We start from the raw sequence: 22,666 nt of genomic DNA, 5'->3' as shown, positions 1-22,666 counted from the left end.
TAAAAATGCAACAAGTTAAAGATGGGTAAAAACATTTTTGACTGGCACCTCAGGAACAGTCAACAGTGCCATCCTAAATACAATTACTCTCTACTAGAGATGGTCACAAACCACAAAAAAGGTTCATGGATTTTCACAAACCGGGAACTGGGGCAAGTTTACAGACCAGTTCGTGGTTCCTGGGGTTTAAATGCCTCTTTCCAGCTGCTTAGCAGCAGCAGGGAAAGGGCCATTTGACAGTTTAAAGGGCTCTTACCTGCCTTGCAAGTGGCAGATCCCTTTAAATTATCAGCTGGCAGGCAGCAGGGGGGGATCCCCCTTCACCGCATGTCAGCTGATAGTTTAAAGGGATCCGCAATCCATATACAATGATAATACAACAATTTAAACGCTCACATGAGCAACATTTCAACAAAGTGCAAGGAAAAAGGAGTACAGGCAAGCGTAGCTGTGGTGAGCCTAGATGTCTCAGGTAAGTGACCACCAGTCCCGTATAGGGTGTAAAAGCCAAGGGGCCAAAGCCGACAGGTAGATGCGGGGCAAAATTTCCACTTCCCATTTCGCGTCTTCTTCTTGGGCAATTATCTGGTGGGGCACTGGTCACCCGCGTGCTTGTTGCTCCATGTACTCACTGCACTCCAAGACCCAGCCCCACACTTACCTTGCCCTGTGGGCTCGCGGCGTTCTCCCCCTGCAAGGGGCAGGAAGGCTGTTTTTGGCCTCTTCCACTGCTGCGTAGGCCCGCAGAGTGGCGGAGGCCTTCCCGCCCCTCAAATGGTGGCTGTGGTGGTCATTTGAGGGGTGGGAAAGCCGTTTTTGGCCTCCGCCACCCTGTGGGCCCTGCAGAGGCCATTTGAGGGGCAGGAAGACTGTTTTCAGCCTCCTCTGCTGCCTTGCAGGCCCACACAGCGGCGGAAGAGGCCAAAAACGGCCTTCCCATCCCTCGCAGGAGGAGGGGGAGGATGTCGTGGGCCCACAGGGCAAGGTAAGTGTGGGGCTGGTGGCGTTGGGGGGCTGGGGTTTGGGCAGTTTAAAGGGCCCTTCGGCTTGCAAGCGGCAGATCCCTTTAAATTATCAGCTGGCAGGCGGCAAGGGGGGGTGTCCCCCGCCACCTGCCAGCTAATAGTTTAAAGGGATCTGCCGCTTGCAAGCTGCAGGAAAACTGCCCCTTTATGACCCAAACAAACCAGTAGACCAGTTCGTGGAAATGAGCTTCCACGAACCACTGGTTCATGAACCATAAACCGGCCTGGTTCGTGTGGGGTTTTTGGGTCATGATTCGATTCGTGCCCATCTCTACTGATTCCACTGAAGTCAGTGAGATTCGATAAGTGAAACTTTCATCATAGTGACCATAGTTTTTATAGCTTATGAATTGTTTTTTAAAAATCATTCTAAGCAATACAAATAATTAATAAACCATTTAATAACTGAATTACTAGCTTCTTGGGCTTGTGAACGAGCAGAGAGTGAGTTTTGAGGAAATGCAAACCCAGGGAATAATGATAGGCCTTTGAAGAAACTTTTTTATGGTGACAACTAGTAAGGGAGGGGTTATTCACATCTGTAATAAAGCCTATTTGAAATAAAAGCAAAGCACCAAGGCGGTGATCTTTTATTGATTCAAACTACTGATTATTTTGTATAATGCCCCAATTCAGTTGGTAACAGATTTTAAATTTAATTTCTCACAAGTAACTTGAATAAAGTGCAGGCGGCGAGTGCTGAGACGAGGGTGCACGCAGCCACGAGTCTTCTGAAACGTTATGACGCAAAAACCGCTGCGGGCGGCGGGTGGTCAGTCACTCCTGGGTCGCCAACAACCACCGACGTTCGGCGGAGATAAAGGCGAGCATCGTTTCCCTCCCAGCTGTCCCTTGACATCCCGGCAGGTGGCGCTGTACCTTCCACTCCACCATTCTGCCCGTATTCCTCCGCCGACCCGGAAACGCTCTAGCTGTTCGGAAAGTTCGCTCTATGGCTTTGGCGGTTCTGGCGCTTCCGCACGCGCTCTTGCCGTCGCCCGCCGCTCTTGCGGCCTGTGGAGGGACGATCCACTCTTTGCTCTCGGCGACCCTGACTGCGCTCCTCTGTCCGACCCCATGTTCCCGACGTGGGGTCTGTACGGGGCGGCCCCGGGGCCTTACCCGCCGCCGCCCACCCTGATGCCGCCCCCACCGCTACCTGGGCCACCGCCGTCTGTGCTGTCCGCCTCCCTGCCGCCGCAGGTCTCCGTGGTGCCGCCACCGTATGCGGCCTCCTCGGCAGCTCCAGCCGCTGCCCCGGGGAGCGGCGCGTCGGGCTTCCTGAGCCTGCAGGAGCAGCACCTGGCCCAACTCCAGCAGCTCCAGCAGATGCACCAGAAACAGTTGCAGTCGGTGCTGCTGGGGGGGCCCCCTCCGCCTGGGGCGCCCCCGCCCAGCCTACCGCCACCCCCCCTGCCCAGCGCCTCGGCCCCCACCGCCTCCTGGCAGCCGCCGGTCCCTGCCGGCCCACCCCCCGCCCGCACTTACCCCAAGCAGTTCAAACACCGCGACCCACCGCCGCCGCCCCCTCCCCGCGAAGCGCAGTTGCGGAACCCCCCTATGCCCCCACTTCCCCGGACTGAGGAAACAGCAGAGCCCCCTCAGGCCCCCCAGGACTGGGAGGTCGCAGCCTCCCCGGGCAACCCCGACATGGATATGGACATGGACTTGTCCTCCCCACCGCAGTCGCCCTCCCAGTCCTACATGGCCCCTCTCGATACTGACCCTTACACCCTCTCCTCTCAGCTTCTGCCCTCCCAGACCCACAGCCCACCCCCTCAACCTTACCAGGCCCATTCCCAGTTGCCTCAGACCTTCTCAGAACAGGCGTTCTCCGAACCAGCCATTTCTCAGTCTTACTTGCCTCTCTCTCAACCTTACCAACCTTCTTCCCAGTCAGTCCAGTCCAGTGCTCCTTCCATCTCCCCGTCTGAATCTCACTTCACTACATCCCAGATCTCACAGTCTGCTCCTGAAGCTCAAGAGTTCAGACAAGGTGGTGGTGAGAACACAGATAACAGGTGTGAGCGCCTACAAAGCACCTCCCATGCAGACCTTTCTACAATGACTCCTCAGGTAAGAATGAACTGTGTCTTTCACCCTTACCTAGACAAGGGATCCAGCTAAAAAACTTCCAGAATTGGTATGTTGGAGAGAGAACCTGGTAAAGATTCCATATAGGTGGCGCCTGGTTTAAGATTAAATCAAGGGATCCTAAAGTTCATGTGTCTAGGTTGACTGAAATAAATTGGAGTTCCTGTTTTCAACATAAAAATCTGTTCAGTTAGAAATATGATCATTGTGTGAGATGGTTGTTGCTCTGCATACCTATTCTGTATTCACAAGATGCCTGAGTTTGCCCACATTTAACTGTCTTAACAGTTTTCACATTATTTCTTACAATGAAGTGTTTTCAAGGCTGAGAAACACACGTTTAAAGTTTCCCTCCCTCAGCACTGCTTGTCTCTATGTATTTGAGATTAAGAAATAATAGTCTTTTACCTTGTCCCCTATCTTTGTCATCATTGTCAATGGAACTTCTAGGTAAGTTTATTTAGGATTGCAGCCTTTGGAAATTAACCTCTGGGTATCTTAAGAGCAAAGTGACATCTTTAAATATCAATTACCCTTTGCTAGATCTGGTATGTTCAAAGGGGGCTGAGCAGAGCTATGAAAATTTTGAGTTTCTGTACTCTGTCATCCAAAATATGGCTACTTCAAAGTGAGTAGTCCCAAAGATGTACAGCTGTTTGTACACCTACTATTTCCCATTGAGCTGTGTCCAGACTGACTTGCGTTTGGAGAGATAGGAAAGTGTAGATTATTGTGCCTGATAAACAATTAAGCACTGGTTTTAGTGCTTAGTCAGTGATATGTGTGACTATATCCTTGCTAAGCATCTGGCTACTTTCATGAGCTTGGAGACTGTATTTGAATAGAATTTATGGGTTTGGATTTTTAGACTTTTTAAATATATTTGTTTACCATTGATTTATTGGAAATAATCTGTACTTTTAATGTTGTGTAGAATATATAGATACTTTCTGTATGGAGAGTTTCTGGGGAGCATTTTTCATTGCCACCCCCTGAAATTACTATTTAGCCAAGTCTCCATAAACCTTGTGCTGGAACCAGGGCTGTATTAATCCGGGGCTGGGCCCCTAGGCATCCAGGTATTTCAGGCCCCCTCCAGCACTTCAATCTTTCACCCCACTACAGCTGACAGCCTGACCCTGGTACGGTAGGTACTAGACCACAGTACATAGCCCTATATCCATTTTGAGGGTCTCCTGAAGAATTCTATTCACAATTTTAAAAATATTTTATTGTGCTAGTAGAACTCTTCAGGAAAGCACATTTTTGGATATAATTGTTCGATACTGTAATATTTTGAAGTGAATAACATTTTTATTATTTATTAAAATATATAGTTTATGGATAATTGTTTTAATATAAGAGACATTTGTTTCACTTCAGTAAGGAAGCAGTTAATCTTATTAATAGAGGTTGTATAAGAGAATCAGTTAATTGTAATTTATGTGGGGTGTGCCTTAGGAGAAAAAATTGACGGGCCCCTAGTCCCTGCAGGGCCCCTTGTCTTCAGCCTAGTTAGTCTTATAAATAGTACGGCCCTGGCTGAAACCTTTAATTATTTGTATGTTTTGGCATTTGAAGGCAACTTGTAAGTTGATAGGGAGTTTGAAGGAAAGGGGAAGATGCTCCAGGCCTTGCAGCTCTAGTGGGTCTGATTTTAGAGATGAAAAAATGAAGCTGCAGAAAGAAAGGGACAAGAATGTTAAAATGCTTAATTTCTGCTCTGATATTGCTGTGGATGAATTTATATGCTCTTAGCTTAATATTCTTTGCTGTACCTGTAGTATAATCAAGGCAGTTCAGACTTTGGGGCCCCATTGCCACTTCATTAATCTCTGGTAGATCATATAACCTAAATTATGAGAGAATAGCATCAGTTATTTCATTTTCTTCATTGCTTATATCCAAGATACATTTGTGAAAGGAATTATAACTCAGTTTGACACATTGTTGCAAGATTACTGCCAGCAGTGGGACACTCACTGGTGCTTATCAGTAGCACTGGCAGTCTGTACTTTGCCTTAAATGAATTAATACTAGAGGTTAATATGATACCAGCAGTGTTTGACTGTCCTGTTCCCTTCGTGCTTTGCGGTCTCTTCTGCTACCACTGTTGCTACCAATAATTAATGCAGTGCTTTGATATTTATGTGCTTATCATGGATTTAACCGTTGTCCTCAGTTCTGTATAAAAGACCAGGGCTATTCTGGAAAACCTTCTTCTGGAATTGTTTTTGTATAGCTGTTCTTCAACAACAGGGCCTTTCTCTTGTCAATAAACTTTCATATAATGATTGAGGAAAACATTTCCTCAAGAATGAAACATGCTGCATTTACCATGGTATTTCCTATTTCTTCTTGAGCTGGGCTTCTTGAAGAAGAGGTTCAGATTTGTGCCTCAGTGGCTTCTTCCTTGTTCTATGCAGGGTGTTCAAGTCAATAGATTCTAAGGCATTGAGAGATGTGTTCAGATTAACAACAGTAAGGTTAGTGGAAAGCAGCTTTAGTCTTCGTGTCTTAAAATGATTGCCAATGTGATTTATCAGCTATTATTATTGCAAATACTCAATATATTAACTTTGTATACTTAAATTGTTACTTTGCATATATTCTATAGGTTCTCATGTCTACTTGTAATACTGCAACAATACTGGACCCCCAAAGAAGGTGCCCCCACCTATTCTCTATTACTCCCTATGGGGAAAAATATATGGGGGCTCTCCAGGGGCTGGGGGGTGGCATTTTTCGTGGAAACTCCACCATATTTTCAGGGGACCTTCTTCTGACTATCCTGTGAAGAACTCTCAAGTTTCAGGAAGATTGGACCCCAGGGGCCAATTCTATGAGCCCCTGAGTAAGGTGCCCCCAGCCATCCATTGTTTCCTATGGGAAAAGAGCTGACTCGCATTGCAGAAACACACATTGGGCAAGGCTGCCATGGCCAAGGCACACTCCCAAATGCAAGCTGAGCTCATCCCAGAGAAAGCCCAATAGAACCAAAATGATACACAGGAATGGAATCCCCCCAGAACCAAAGTGAAGCAAGGTAAACAACATCACATCAGAGAATCACATTCATTCCACCCAAACCAAACTGAAGCAAGGTATACTGTTGCAACATAGTGCAACAGAAGCAAACTGAAGCACAGGAATGAACCCCCCACCCCCCCAGAACCAAAATGAAGCAAGTGGAAAATCTAGGGAGTAAACATAGAGCCTCTCAAAGAACAGTCTCCCAAGGTTGAATCTCTGGGGAACTGAGAGTCAGCTCCTCAGGTGTTACTAATCAGCCCAGCCATCACATATCTGAGCTCGGCCACAACCCAACAACACTTACAATTCTGAGTTCAGACATTTTTACCAAAACCCTGGCTTTGGCTGGCAATTTTTTTACGGTATGTTTATGCAAGAACTGTTAAAGGGAATTAAAGGATTATATATGGGGAAGTCAAAGGTACAAAAATAATGTTACTATCAGATCTTCTAGTAAGAGTATAAGCTGTAATCCCTGTTTAGGCCTTGAATTATATAGTTGAATTCTGAATAAACTCCTATTCCACTACCTTGCATTCTGTATGTCTGTTTGAATATAACAGTTTGAGAATGGTTATTCTTAGGTGTCTGATGGAATGACCTGGGTGGTTAAAATATTCTCTCATGGGCTTTTTAGAATAGTTCTTTATGTCAGTTTTATGTCCATTTAAATGAATAAGTTGGTAGAATTTTGTGCTGTGTGTACTTTCCTCGCTCATAACCAAAGCCTATTGTCTGCCCTATGGCAGCAGAGCAGTTGATTGGGTTCGGGTTCCTCAGACAAAAAAAAGGGGAAATTGTCCTCAGTTGACCCAAAATTGAGGGGCGGATTGTTAAGGAAGAGTTGAAATAGGTCATAATCGTTCAGCTGAACATAAGCAAATAACCAATTAGTTGTAAACTGTAATTTATCTTAAAACAAAAAGTATAATGTGCAGATTACAATCTCACCAGAATTAACACCAACCTTTTCAGAGAACAAGCTTTGTAGTATTTATTTTCATAATATTGGGAACTGGGATGAGTAATTTGTTTGGCTCTGGAAGAATATATTGCATGCTTTTCCCCATAATACTTTTGTTTGCATCAGAAACCATGAGGATTCAAAACAGTAACACTCAGGCCACATGCCTGGTATCTTTAGAGACCCCATGTTGGCTACCTTGCTACAACTTGTAGAAATATTTTTGAGAATAGAATAAACTCTTCTTTATCTGACCATTTGTAACCTGACCTACTTAAACATTTTACGTTAGGAATAGAAGAGTGTTAAATCATGTTTTTAAAATCTTAGTTTTATATTTCAAAATATGCTTCCATATTAAAAAGCTAACACTTTACCCTTCCTCCCTTAGAATCTTGGTAATTTTTGTTTTAATTTTCCCAGAAAATGGGTGAACATTTTTATGGGTGGTGAAAGAATGTATCCTTTCCTGCTTTGCAAAAGGGATTCTCTGGCACTATCTGTACTACAAATCTAGAATAATTCTTATTTTGGATACTGTAAAAATATTTATCTTGTCAGGTTCTAGCTAAAGCTCTTGATGGTGAATACTTTCAAAATCTTGTATAACTTGTAAAATCCTGCTTAGAATAATTCCTTGTAATAAAAAATATTTCCTGGGCAAAATACCCTACAGTTGCTTATTAATAAAACCCTCAGTTTTATCAAACATTTTTCTCCACTTTGTATTGGTATGAAATAAGCTTAATTTAATCAACTTCCCACTTATATAAATACAGTTTTAATTAATAACAGTTGTTTTTCTATAACTTCAAACTTTATCTGTTAGCGTATTTATTTGCTACAACACTAACAAATAATTTTTATTGTATTATAATGCCTGTCCTCAGGCATCTCGTTGTTGGAAACTGGAGGAACCTGAACAATCAGTCAGGCTATCTGAATCGTCTGCTTTTATCAAACCAGTTGACTACTACTATGTCTCATTTCTTTCCATAGGGATCTCTTGCGTCCATCCAAAACTGCTCATTCATATTATTTCTCTATATCCATCATAAGACTTCTCATTAGTATTAATACTAAAGTTAGGTATTAGTAAATAATTTTTCAGTCTATTTTTGGCTTGCTTGTTTTAATAATTTATGAAGGTATCCCCTATCCTGCCATTCTTGTATTCAATGATTGGCCCCTTTCTTGAAAAAAATCTACATATTACATACAGTTCTTCTTCAGACTCTCAGAAGCTTATACTTTTGAAAAATCTTGTTGGTCTCTAATCCTGTTCTATTGCAGGCCAACACAGCTACCCACCAGTAAATGTGAATTAACTTCTGTTGATTTTTCTGTACCCATCTCTCTTTTTAAAATTTTTTTATTTAAAGTTAAACTTTAACTGTACCCATCTCTGATCAACAGAACATTCTTTCAGCACCCCCAAAAGTGCATTGCTTCTTTTTTTTACTTAATACCAAATCTCGTTGTATTTTTATAATTTATAAGCATAAGATTTCTCAAGTAGATTTTCTGTACCTTTCCAAACTATAAATACGTCATCCAAATACCTTTTATAAATACAGTTATAAATTGATAATTCTCTTGCAGTATATAACATTTGTTCAGATCAATCCAAAAAATATTAAGCCGCTCAGAAGCAAATTTACAGCCCATGCTAGAGCATAACTGCACCCTAATTTATCAGTTGAACGTAATTTTTCACAGATGCCAATCACACCAAAGCACATGTAAATGCAGTGTGGGATCACATGGATGTATGTTTGTTCAGTGTTTCCTCAGTTGTCATTATTGCCTCTCTCTGTGGAATGTTTGTATGTAAAGAATGACTAACCATGCTAATTTTAAATCCAGTTTAATATTATCAGTTCTTTAAAGAGTATCATTAAGAAAATCTTCTCTGCCACAATCTTACCATTTGGTTACTACCTTGCTGGATCAGGGGAATGCTGTAGACATAGCTTATCTTGATTTCAGTAAGGCTTTTGATAAGGTTCCACATAATATTCTTGTTGAAAAGTTGGTAAAATGTGGATTGGATCCTGTTACTGTTAGGTGGATCTGTAATTGGTTGACAAATTGCACCCAAAGAGTGCTTGTTAATGGTTCCTCATCCTCTTGGAGAAGAGTGACAAGTGGAGTGCCTCAGGGATTGGTCCTGGGACCTGTTCTGTTCAATATTTTTATAAATGATTTGGATGAAGGAATAGAAGGAATAGTTATTAAATTTGCAGATGATACTAAACTGGGAGGGGTAGCAAATATGGTAGAAGATAGAGTCAGGATACAGGATGATCTTGTCAGGCTGGAAAACTGGGCTAAAACAAAATGAATTTCAACAGGGATAAATGTAAAGTTCTGCATTTAGGTAGAAAAATCAAATGCATAATTATAGGCTGGGGGAGACTTGTCTTGACAGTAGTATGTGCGAAAAGGATCTAGCGGTCTTAGTAGACTATACACTGAACATGAGTCAGAAGTGTGATGTAGCTAAAAAGGCAAATGCGATTTTAGGCTGTATAAACAGAAGTATAGTATCCAGATCACGTGAAGTGATGGTATCACTCTACTCTGCTTTGTTTAGAACTCACCTAGAGTATTGTGTTCAGTTTGGGGCACCACAATTTCAGAAGGATATAGAAAAGCTGGAACAAGTCCAGAGAAGGGCAACGAAGACGGTGAGAGGTCTGGAGACCAAGTCCTATGAGGAAAGGTTGAAGGAGTTTGGTATGTTTAGCCTGGAGAGGAGACGACTGAGACCTCTCACCGTCTTCGTTGCCCTTCTCTGGACTTGTTCCAGCTTTTTTATATCCTTCTGAAATTGTGATACTTGAAGGGCAGTCATATAGAGGATGGTGTGGAGTCATTTTCCATTGCCCCAGAAGGTTGGACCAGAACCATTGGGTTGAAATTAAATCAAAAGAGCTTTCGGCTAACATTAGGAAGAACTTCCTGACAGTTAGAGCGGTCCCTCAGGGGAACAGGCATCCTCGGGAGGTGGTGGGTTCTCCTTTGGAGTTTTTTAAGCAGAGGCTAGATGGCCACCTGACAGCAATGCTGATTCTGTGAACCTAGGCAGATCATGAGAGGGAGGGCAGGAAGGGTTACATCAGTGCTAAGTTGTCGTGACCCCTTCATACATGCCCAGGGTAATTGACCATCCACCCCCCATATATGAGCGACCATGCATGGTTAAGCCACACCTCCACTTCTGTTTTTATACGGCAAGCAGGTTTTTTATGAGAAAGCTGTGTTAATTTATTATTATTTTATCTTGTATATTTTATCTTTTGTTGTAACCCGCCCTGAGCCTGCTTGCGGGGAGGGTGGGATATGATGATGATGATGATGATGATGATGATGATGATGATGATGATGATGATGATGATGATGATGATGATGATGATGATGATGATGATGATGATGATGCCAGTCGCCACCTTGGGGTCAGGTAGCAATTTTCCCCAGGCCAGTTCAGCTAGGGATCCTGACAGTATGCCATATTCTTGGCATGGAGTAAGGGTCACTGGGTGTATGTGGGGGAAGGGGAGGTAGTTGTGAATTTCCTGCATTGTGCAGGGGGTTGGACTAGATGACCCTGGAGGTCCCTTCCAACCCTATGATTCTATGATTCTAAGTTGTTTCCCCTTAGTCTTTGTAAAGGTGTGAGAGGTAAAGACAGCTGTTTGGGTGGGAAGGAATTGTGTGTGGGACAGGTGGGAAAAGTTGGAGTAGATGTTGGGAGCTTAGGGCAGAACTAGGATGCATTTTCGTGCACCATCATTTTGGGGAGGCCATAAGCCACCACTGGTTAGGGCATCAGACCCACTATATAATTCTGCCTTTGATTTCTTTTTTTCCTCATCTATTAAATCAGTGGCCAACAAGCAGATGGCTTGAGGCATAGTGTGAGAATTCAGGTCCATACCAGTTTCCATGAGCATGCTTATGGTGTTCTGGTGCTGAAAGTCCCACATCAGCAGAGTCTGTCAAAAAACAAAGAAGCACCAGGATCACTGTTTGTGTGTGTGAAAGCCTACTGTGCCTGTTGCCTCTCCTTTGAAAGCCAACTGTGAGACATTTTATATAAAGGAGCGTTTGGGTTCTAGAAAAGTGCCTGGGTACATAGTGGGTCAGGCCAGTGGGAAAATCACCTGTGCAGTAGATTAGATCATACAGAGTTGCCTGCCTCTAGATGTTATAAAACGTTTGATATGCTTCATTTAAGGTTAAATGCTTCCAAACAAACACAAAATGCTTTCTCTGCAAGCGCTCAGCATTACCTCAGATCTTCTAAAAAGTGGTTTTCTGTGCTGAAGTGTCTCTAATACGTTTAAAGATTTTATTAAATGTATTTTCTTGAAGTGTACATATTACATTCTCTGCCAAACAAAGTGGTACCCAAATCGCTATATAAAATAGATAAAACAAAACTAAAATAATTTTAAATCCAGAAAGTCCAATTTACAACACGTTCCACAACCAAAACCTTGGTGAAAATGACAAATCTGACAAAATGAGCTTTGACTAAAGCTTATAACCTAGAAAATTTTGTTGGTCTTTAAAATGCTATTAGACTCAAATTTTGGTGACAAACTTTTGAAGTTTATTGCTGTACCAACTGGGTTTTCTTTAAAAGAGACAACTATTCTATTTATGAACTGTGTTCTTTTTCCATTTCTAGGTGATGAATCTATCTTAATTCTAGGATATGATCTTCTTATTTAAGCCTTGAAACTACTGTTCTTCTTGCATCTTTTCTATTATAGGAACAGCAGCAATATTGGTATCAACAGCATCTGCTTACTCTGCAGCAGAGAGCAAAAGCACATGCGCTGGGACAGCAGCTGCCACAAGATCTAGGCATTGCAAATGATACTCCTGAGCAAAAGCAAGAAGAAAGGGAAATTTCTCTTTCTGACCAGCTTTCTGACCATTACGAACCCCTATTACCACATCCTAAAGATGATGACCTTCCTTTGTCATCTGTTGAACCCAAGGTAGGCTGTGCACAGAGATGTCAGTCTGTGTATTGTGTTCATTCGTAGAGATTTGTTTCCCTCTTTGCCATTTCAAATTTATGTCTCATAGTTGGAAGGCCTTGCTGGAAAAAAACTGTGCCATGGCATTATAGAGCACCAAGATGATTAATAAGAGCCATTTGCAGGTCTGTTGGGGCTCTAATCCAGGGCTGAAAAGCTTTTTGACTTCTTTTCATACTTAATAATAATAATAATAACAACAACAACAACAACATTCAATTTATATACCGCCCTTCAGGATGACTTAACACCCACTCAGAGTGGTTCACAAACAAAACACCCTGGGAAGTGGGTGGGGCTGAGAGAGCTAGAAGCTGTGACTGACCCAAGGTCACCCAGCTGGCTTCAAGTGGAGGAGTGAGGAATCAAACCCAGTTCTCCAGATTAGAGTCCCGTGCTCTTAACCACTACACCAAACTGGCTCTCAGTTTGGTGTATATAAGTTAAGTTGATGTATATTTGTTTTGTGGTGAGTATATGAATTTGCCCTGCATCTGCAGTATAGAGTGAGAAGAGAACTTTTCAGCGAAGCTCAAATGAGCCACAGCTCTTCCTCTCAGTGGGGCTGAAGAGCCATTTTGGCTTAAAGATCAAGGCTGGTAACACTCTAGTTTGTGCAGTGATGTCAGCGGGTAGGGATGCTGAAAGGCATAGAGGCTTCAGAGTAGAAGGACTCAAAACCGGCATTGTGATTCAGAGCTTATGTTGGGTTTACATCAGACTGGTAAAGCCCATCAGTGATATCACATTACACAATATCCTTTCCATGTCCTTCAGCATTGGCTTGGAGATCCAGGCACAGGCCCTATAACATTATTTTTCCAGTACTGTGTAACTGATACTGGGATCTAACATTAAGGAGGAGAAGCTTACTTTGGTGAGTCAGACCAAGGCCTGTCTAATTCAGAATTTTGTTTCCAGCTGTACCCAGCCCGGATGTTTTTGGAAACTTTCAGGTGGCTAATGATAATAATAAGGATTCCGTGTTGTTTATCCCCAACAATTTGCAAACACAGGTCCACTGGCTTTTTATTATGGGGGTTCCAGTTAGTTTTCAAAACTAATACCTTTTCGTGGACCTGTTCTCTGTGAATTTTCCTCATCTCTATAAAAGGCCAGCTGAGCTACTGACTGTCTGAGTTTCTTTTGGTAGTGAATTCTAAATGTACTGTGTGAAGTAGTACATTGGCCTATCAGTAGAAAAATTTGAGTGACATCAAGTTCTAACATTATAGATGAAAGAAATTTCTTTTCTTGTTCTCTCCACCATAATTTTATAAAGCCTTATTATGACCCTTTTTTATACACTAAAAAGTGTCGAAGTCTTCAGACTTTCCCCATAGGTAAGGTGCTCCAATGATTTGATCATTTGAAATGCTCTTTATGGTTTTCATTAAGTGGATCCATCTTTTTAGCTGTGTTGTGGTCTGCTCCAAGCCTGATGATCATTTTAGACTGCTCTGTTTATTGTTTGCTGCTTTTTATGTCCTTGCAGGTTTTTATTGACTGGATCTTACAGGCTTTACTTGTTTTAATGTTTTATTTGATTGTTAGTATTGTTTTACTGTGAGCCACCTTGAGTAGCTTCTGGAGAGGTAGCATGTGAATTTCTAAATACATAAATAAATGTATCTTTTCCAGCTCTCTGATGCTCTTTGTAAAATGGAGTGGTCAAAACTGTATCCATTCTATTTTTTTGTCTGCAGACTCTGCACCATAGGTTTATATAATGGCATCATGCTGCTTTATTTTGATTTTTGGTCTCTTTCCCAGTAATTCCTAGCAGTGAATTTGCCTGTTTTAGGGTCGCAGCATGGTGAATGTATGCTTTCAGTTTACTCAAGATCTGTTTCCTGGATAGTTGCAGCCTATTTAGACATCATGTGAAGTTAGGATTTTTGAAGCATTGTCCGTCACTTGGCATGTACATGGGACTCTTATCTGCTCTTTCTTGAGTCAGTGGTAGAGGGGATGTACTTTTCATGCACAGATTCTCAGGTTCAATCCTGGGTATCTTTAGGTAACAAATCTCAGGGAGTACGTGTTGAGGTAAGAGTTTTTCTGATCCTGGAGAGCTGTAGCCAGAGAGTGAGCACTGTGGTCAGTGTTCTGTCTTGGTATAAGGTTGTTTTCTGTGTGTGTGCGTGTGTGTGCGTGTGCGCTCGCTCAAATGAAAAACAAGAACCCTAAATATTCATTCACCTAAGTTAAAGAAATCTTTTTGTCATTCTTCACATGTTCTTGGATTCTACGTCCCTGAATAATTTGATGATAAACATGAGAGTGGCTACCTGACAGTATTGTCCCTACTTCCAGATTATGTATGAATAATATCACATCTTACTACAGATTTTGTGGAACCCCACTGCTTATATACCTCCAGATTGAAGACTGTTGATTTATCCCCATGCTTTTGCTTAGAAAGCTTGTTTTTATGTTTGCCAGTTCTAGCTTTAATCATCCTTTCCTCCAATTTACTTCAGACTTATGTTAGGCTGACAGGTGTTTCATTTCATGGGTGTCCTCTGAATCATCTTCCGAAAACTGTGTTATATATCTATCTATTCTTCGATGATGAGGTTGACTTCAGCATTGCATGTTTTGCTTTAGAAGGCCATCCAAGTTCTTTGAATATTCTCGGTTTTAATGCCTTTTAACCATGCTGTGCACTGCTGGTGTAAGGGCTACTGCATCCAGTTAGGGCTGGAGACACTTGGGTTCAAGTCCCGAATCAGCCATGAAGTGCTCTGGGTAATTTTTGCCCAATTATCCCACCCCGCCCCACCTCCCACCCTCACAAAAAGGCTATAAAGGAAGAGGGGATGTTGCTCGTTATTATCTGATTTCTTTTTACATTTCAATCACAGATATTTCAGGATAGTAGAGAGATAAAGGGTGCTTCCATGTGGAAGGGGCTTTCCATGGTGATTGTATTGCTGGTATGATTGTTGGCCCATTCATATTAGTAATGGAGATTCCATGTGTCACAGGCGAATACAGGTTTTCCACATTTATTGCTGTGAGTTTCCCTTTTACACAAGATACAGGCTGCATCCATGCTGGTGCTGTAGTCAGGTACTCATAGTTCTCTATCCCAACTTAAAATATATATCTATTTGGTACATACATAGAACTCTCTAGAATAGCTCAGTACTAGAATCCTTGAATCACTATGCCAAGGTCTTTTCTGACCATTGGATGGCTGTTAGAGACATTTTTAAAGAGAGTCCAGTAGCACCTTTAAGACTAACCAATTTTATTGTAGCATAAGCTTTCGAGAATCAAGTTCTCTTCATCAGATGCCTGATCAAAACTGGGCTGCCCAGTTTTGATCAGGCATCTGATGAAGAGAACTTGATTCTCGAAAGCTTATGCTACAATAAAATTGGTTAGTCTTAAAGGTGCTACTGGACTCTTTTTGATTTTGCTACTACAGACTAACACGGCTAACTCCTCTGGATCTAGAGACATTTTTGTTATTGTTGTTGCAATTTCATTATAGCGCTATTTATCTCTTGAATTATTTCAGTCTCTTTCTGAATAAAAATTCAGGATATTGCTTGGATCTAGCAGTGTGCAAACGGAAATTCATTATTCATTTTAAACTTTTCTGTACCTCCTTTCGACCAAATTTAGGATCCTCAAGGAAGTAAACATTACAGTAAGTGAAATATTAAATCATTTAAAGCAGCATTTAAAATATATATTAAATATTTTACATAAGCATATATAAACACACACACACACAGAGAAGAGGGCTAATAAAAGTTAGTGAGGGAACACCAAACAAAACAAAAAAGTTCACCTGCTGGTAGAAGACAATAACAGAGGGAGACAGATGAAAGTGCTTGTAGAGGGAGTTGCACAGTTTCGGTGCCACAACCAGGAGTTTCTCTACATGAGACATCTTACACAGGGATGCTCAAGTGTAGAGAGACACAATGTTAGCTGAGAAGTGTAGTTTCAATTTCAACTCTCTACATGAGAGTAGTTTAAAAAACAAAGGCATGGAGATTGCTCTTCAGAAGGTTTATTAGTTTTATTTTCACCTCCCTGAAATTGTCAGAGGGAGGTGGGGATGATTAAACTATGCTTCCCAGCTAACATTGCGTTGCCACCCATCTAGACTGAGAGTGGAACTATACGAGACATGCAGGCTCTCTCTCTCTCCCCCCACCCCATCTCCCTCTCCCTCCCTCTCTCATACACACACACACACACACAATACCCTTGGCTCGGTGTTCCTCCTGGAGCTTGGACATGGTGAGTGGGAGGAAGAACAATGAGACAGATTGGGATTTTGCAAAAAGCCTCAGCTTTTTCTTTCCTTCTCTTATGTCATCATTCTCCTCTCCCTCCCGAGCTCCTGGAGGGTTTTCGAAAGAGAGAGAGACACTCCCTCCAGTTGCGATTCTCCCTGGCTGAGAATCACATTGAGCGGCTGGGTTTTTTTAAAGACTACTCTTCCCAGGTAAGCTTGTGAGACCTGTGTCTGGCATCTCGTGTAGTTTGGCCCTCAGATGGTGGGGCCACTTGAAGCAGGGTGTCATGGCCCAGTCTGAGAGTGAGGTCTCCTCTGGAGGAGAGGAGCCTTGTGTAGCCAGCCAGGACTCCTCAGGAGAAGAGGAGCCCTGTGTAGCCAGCCCTAGCCCTGATTCAGCAGAAGCCAGCAATCAGGAGCAACAGCTGCTGGCTGATCAGAGCTTACAGCCAGCAGCTGAGGCACCAGCACCCTCTAGCTCCAATACTACAGAGGAAGCTCAGCCAGGGACTTCTACAGGTGCAGCGCAGCCAAGAGCCTCCACCCCCCCAGGTTCACCCACGCCCAAGGAACGCCACAGGCAGCGCCAGAGACTGGAACTGCAGGAGAGACGGCGCAGTGCTCGCCTCTTGAGCCAACGCCAGCTGCTGGAGAGTGACGATGAGTAGTGGCAGGATAGAGCCCCAGCAGCTGGCTGAAAACCACGCCTGGCTATAAGCGCCAGTCTGGAGGAACTGCTGGGTGTGGAAGCAACGTGTCTACTGCCTGCAACCACTCCGTGTTCTGTGAACCTTGCCCGTGCCTGCTTTTGGACCTGACACTATCGGTGACTGACCTTGGACTGTGCCTGACCTCGCTCTTGGACTCTGGACTCACTCCTGGCTTTATCTCGTGCTCTGACCACCGGTTTGACTTGGCTTTTGCTCTTGGAACTCCCCTTTGACTTTGGCCTTAAGGTTTGGACTTGAACCACTCTGCTTGGGCTGGCCCAGCCCGTGATACAGGGCCTCCAAAGGGGACTGGAGAGGTAGGATAGGTCCATGTAGAAGTAGATGGTCCTTACAGTATGCTGGCGCCAGGTTGTGTAGGGCTTTAAATGTCAATACCAACCCCTTGAATTGGGCCAGGAAGCAAACGGGACCAGTGTAGATGGAAAGAACTCGTGTGATATGGTTCCTACAATCCACATCATTCTGTACTAACTGAAGCTTCTGGACAGTATTCAGGGCAGCTCCATGTACAGCACATTGCAGCAATCTAAAGGAATCAAATCTAGATGTTATCAGGGCATGCAGTAGCAAGATTTTTTCTGCCCAGAAAGGGCTGCAGTTGGTGAAAGGCACACTGGAAAAACAAAAGCCCACTTTCTATAAATCACTGGGTTGAAGATCTTATAAACTTGCCAACATTTGAATGTATCACGTGGAGAAGGCAATTGTATATGGACTTATTTTTAGATATTTGGAATTTTTTATAGATGTGTGTAGAGTGTTTTTGCATTTATTAATGTCATTTATAGTCCGAGGTGTGAGATTCGTACAGTCAGTAGCAAGGACATTTGCATAAACAGTGCCACAGAGTAAATAAATACAAGTTTACAAAGACATAGGATTAGCAAGAATCCAATACAGAGTTGAAGAAATGCTGAAACAGAACATAAGCAATTCTAGGACTGATATTAGACAACACAAAGCACAGATAGCTCATAGGAGCACATATTTAAAGCAACAGATAGTATGTAAGGCAACATAATGGTGAAGTCTGTGTTCCCTAACTCATTAGCAACGCATTTGAGACCCATTCTCTACAATACAGCCCTCCTATCTGAGTAAAAAGCCTTTTTGAATAATTCGGTTTTGCATTGTTTACAGAAATCCAGGAGAGTGGGGGCTCTTCTGACCTCCTCAGACAGGCCATTCCATGGATCACTACAGAAAAAGCCCGTATATGGGCTGCTATTGATTTCACCCATATGCAGGGTGGCACCTGCAGGAGACCCTGTTGTAGCCAGCACTGTTTTCTTTTTTTCCTTCTGTTTGCTTTGTTTCCTGTTTTACACTAATAAAATTTAAAAATTAAATTAAAAGAAAGAATCTGGTAAAAGGCTCCCTTGGGCACCGCTGCTACCTGTTTAACAGGAGAGCCTGGTTCAGCAACAACCCCCAAGCTATGAATCTTCTCTTTTAGGGGGAGTACAACCCCATCCAGAACAGAATACATTCCGATTCCCACTACCAGGATTATGTTTCAGTTTGTTAGCCCTCATCCATCACCAAACTGCCTCTAGGCACCTGTTCAGTTTACACAGTCTCCTTGGAATCTGCGGGAAGTCCAAGATAGAGCTGAGTGTCATCCACATATTGGTGCCAATCAGCCCAAATGTCTGGATTACCACTCCCAGTGGCTTTATATACATATTAGAAAGCATGAGGGGACAAGATGGAACCTTGTGGGACCCTGTAGGCCAGATGTCAAGGGGCTAAGCAGCAATCCCTCAGCACCACAATCTAAAACCTACCTTTCAGGTAGGCCCAAAACCACGGCGAAGAAAACGAGGGGAACGGTCCGAACATCACAAACCAAGAAAAGGCAAGTCGAAAAAATGAGCCAACAGACTGTTGTGTAGCTACTCCAATGTGTATTCGTAACTAAGGCAACAAGCAAGCCGACAACAAAAGGAAAGGGGAGCGCCTGTGAATCTTGGCTGCTCCCGACGGGAAATTGGCAACGGGCTTGCCAGGCTAAATTATCCCGTTTCGCAGTAAATTAGGCTTCTTCAACGGCCAATACAATAAACTCCGTTTTAACATAGATCTCTTCACTTTAAACATAAATTTAGACAGACAGATGGGAGAATCTACATGGGTAATTGAGATTGAGAAGAAACGTCTTGTTCCTGTCTGACAGCCGATAAATTTATGTTTAAAGTGAAGAGATCTATGTTGAAACGGAGTTTATTGGATTCTGTTTTTGAAAGGTTTCTGTTGAACTACAGTGACCTTTAAGTCCTTGATGGAATGTCCTGATAGATTGAAGTGTTCTCCCACTGGTTTCTGGATGTTGCCATTTTTAATGTCAAATTTGTGTCCATTTATTCTTTTGCGCAGAGGTTGGCTGTTTTGTCCAATGTACAGAGCAGATGGACATTGTTGGCACATGAGGGCATATATCACGTTGGAGTATGAACAGCTGTAAGAGCCAGAGATAGTGTAGTTGACGCCATTGGGTCCTGTAATTGTATTTCCTGGGTAGATATGAGGGCAGAGCTGGCATCTGGGTCTGTTGCAGGGTCTGGTGCCTGTGTTGGTGACTCTGCTAGCTGATTGATGGTTGTAGGTGAGAAGTTGTTTAAGGTTGGGGGCTGTCTGTAGGCAAGGAGAGGTCTTCCATCCAAGGCTTGTGAGAGTGAGGCATCATTTTCCAGGATGGGTTGTAGCTCACTGATGATACATTGGATGTGTTTGAGCTGGGAACTGTAGGTGACAACTAGTGGTGTTCTGTTGTTAGTTCCTTTAGGTTTGTCCTGGAGCAGGCTGTTTCTGGGTACTAGTCTGGCCCTGTTGATTTGTTTCCTCACTTCATTGGGTGGGTACTGTAGCCCCAAAAATGCTTGTTGTAAATCTCTTTAAGTGGGAGTCCCGATCAAGAGCATTGGAGCAGATACAATTGTAACGTAAGGCTTGGCTGTAGACAATCGACTGAGTGGTATGTTTAGGGTGGTCACTGGAGGCATGTAGATATGAGTATCAGTTGGTGGGTTTCCGGTATAAGGTGATATTTATCTGTCCATTATGTAGTTGTACAGTGGTGTCCAGGAAGTGTGCCTGTTGTGTAGAGTGGTCCAGGCTCAGGTTGATAGTAGGGTGAAAGTTGTTGAAGTCCTGATGAAATCTCTCAAGGGCTTCCTTCCCATGGGTCCAAATGATGAAGATGTCATTCAAGAATCTTAAGTACAGGAGTGGTTCCAGTGGATGGGAGATGAGGAAGCATTGCTCCAAGTCCACCATGAATATGTTAGCATATTGTGGTGCCATGCGTGTGCCCATGGCTGTGCCATTAACCTGTAGATATAAACTGTCACCAGATTTGAAGTAATTATGAGTGAGTACGAAGTGGCAAAGTTCAGTGGCAAGGTGTGCTGTGGTTTTGTCCGGGATAATATTCCTGATGGCTTGCAGTCCATCTGCATGTGGGATATTGGTGTACAGAGCCTCCACATCCATGGTTGCTAGGATGGTATCATCTGGTAGGTTGTCAATGGACTGTATTTTCCTGAGAAAGTCAGTAGTGTCTCGTAAATAGCTGGGTGTGCTGGTGGCATAGGGCCAGAGGATAGAGTCCATATATCCTGAGACTCCTACTGTGATAGTAGCAATTCCTGAAACAATGGGGCGTCCTGGGTTACCTGGTTTGTGGATTTTGGGTAATAGGTAGAATGTTCCTGGTCGTGGTTCCTGGGGTGTGTCCGCATGGATACGTTCTTGTATGTCCATGGGGAGTGTCTTTAATATTTTATTGAGTTCTCTTTTGTATTGCTCCGTAGGGTCAGAAGGTAGTATTTTATAGAATGTTGTGTTGGAGAGTTGACTCTCTGCTTCCTGTATGTAGTTATGTTTGTCCATGATGACAACTGCACCGCCTTTGTCAGCTTCCTTAATTATGATGCCAGAATTATTTTGGAGGCTGTTTATGGCATTTCTTTCTGCACGGCTGAGATTCTGCTTTAAGTGGTGTTGTTTGTCAATTATCTCAGCCTGGGTATGTTGATGGAAGCATTCAGTGTAAAAGTTCAATGAGGAGTTGCAGCCCTCGGGGGGTGTCCATGTGGGATTCTTTTTTCTGGAGCTTTGTAACGATGATTGTGCATTGCTGGGTTGGGAGGGTGATTGCTGCTGTAATGGTGTCTGTTCAGTGCTTTGTTCATCGTTTTGTTCAGTGGAGTGGTTGAAAAATTCCTTCAGTCTTAGGCGTCTAAAATAGGCCTCCAGGTCTCCACAAAGTTGTAATTCTTGAGTTTGTCACCCATTCTGTTCATTTGTTAATACAGTTTGTCAGTATCTGAAATTGCTATTCTTTCTCCTAGTATGATCTGGGTGCTAATTTGGATATTTCTTATACAATAACATACTCTATAAGAGAGTTAGTCAGCCAGGTATCTGATCTAGTACCTGTTAGATTGTTCTGTTTCTACTGGATTGGGTTAGCTGTCTGCAGTTTCTATGATAACAGATACAAGATTAGAGTTGAAAGCATATTTACTTGAATATGCATTTGTTAAAGAAAGTTGCACAGTGGCTAGAGTATACAACTAGGAGAGAAGAATGATGTAAGTTGCTTTGGGTCCCCATTGGGTAGAAAGGTGGAGTATAAATAAAGTAAAATAAATAAAAATAAATTATTGCACACAATTTCCATGGATGCTTTTCTAGCTGGTTTCTGTGGTAATCACCATTGTTCTGTGCTATTTTCTGTTGATTTATTTTATTTTGTTGTAGCATTTACTGTCTAACCTCCTGAGTTGCTCAAGTCTAAGACCATTGGTTTCCACTGGGTTTAGAGTTTAGTAACTGAGTCTAGGATTGCACTCTTCATTAGTCTTCACCTAGTGCTCAGTGTTTAATACATTGTAATAAAGTTAATGGATCTCAGTATGGCTTTGTTGGTACTTACGAACACATTCCATGAATGAAATTTAGAAAATATCCTGGCTCCCAAGCCAGAAGTTCAGCTTTAGGTATGTTTTATAGAAGTTTATATCTAGGTAACTGTGAAACTCTGTGAAAGCTTTAAAATGTAATAAAAATTGTTAATGATTTCTTTTGAAAATCCAGAAACATAATCCAGCTGTATCGTGTACTGATAGTTCATGCTTGGGGAATGCAGTTCTATAATGGCATGTTTGAACCAGTATAATTTCCTAGTGAGGAAAAATCAGCAGGCGCACACAAATACATTGGATCATGAATAGAGTTAGTTTGCAAAAGGGATCTTTGCATTATAGAAGAAATCCCATGCTTCAGGAAGCCTGCAGAAGGAATCTTTGCTGTGTGGAAGGGATCCTTTGTCTGAAGAGCAGCATTGGATGTATGTTTATAGCCAGAAGGGATCATTGAAAGGAATTGCCCATTCTCACTGTTCCATGAGCAGAGCAAACAGCTTGTACAAGAGAAATCTGCTGATTTTCCCCTTCCCATTGTAGTCCTTTGATCACATTTCTTGTCATTCCTGAGGGTCC

General features: G+C 42.7%; 1 protein-coding gene across 3 annotated transcripts in view; it reads left to right on the top strand.

Moving 5' to 3' along the window:
• The first annotated feature begins 1,998 nt into the window (after positions 1 to 1,998).
• The window catches only part of YLPM1 (YLP motif containing 1), a 70,089-nt gene continuing 49,421 nt past the window's right edge, over positions 1,999 to 22,666 (top strand). For 2 of the 3 annotated variants that reach the window (XM_054970827.1, XM_054970826.1), the window contains exons 1-2: positions 1,999 to 3,101; positions 11,898 to 12,128. In XM_054970827.1, coding sequence (XP_054826802.1) covers positions 2,103 to 3,101; positions 11,898 to 12,128 — 1,230 coding nt within the window. In that variant the 5' untranslated portion in view covers positions 1,999 to 2,102. The remainder of the gene's footprint in view (positions 3,102 to 11,897; positions 12,129 to 22,666) is intronic. The other variant, XM_054970828.1, reaches the window with a different exon arrangement.

The sequence above is a fragment of the Eublepharis macularius genome, chromosome 2 (genome assembly GCF_028583425.1).
Source record: "Eublepharis macularius isolate TG4126 chromosome 2, MPM_Emac_v1.0, whole genome shotgun sequence".
NCBI lineage: Eukaryota > Metazoa > Chordata > Lepidosauria > Squamata > Eublepharidae > Eublepharis > Eublepharis macularius.
This window is presented reverse-complemented; position numbering and strand designations above follow the sequence as displayed.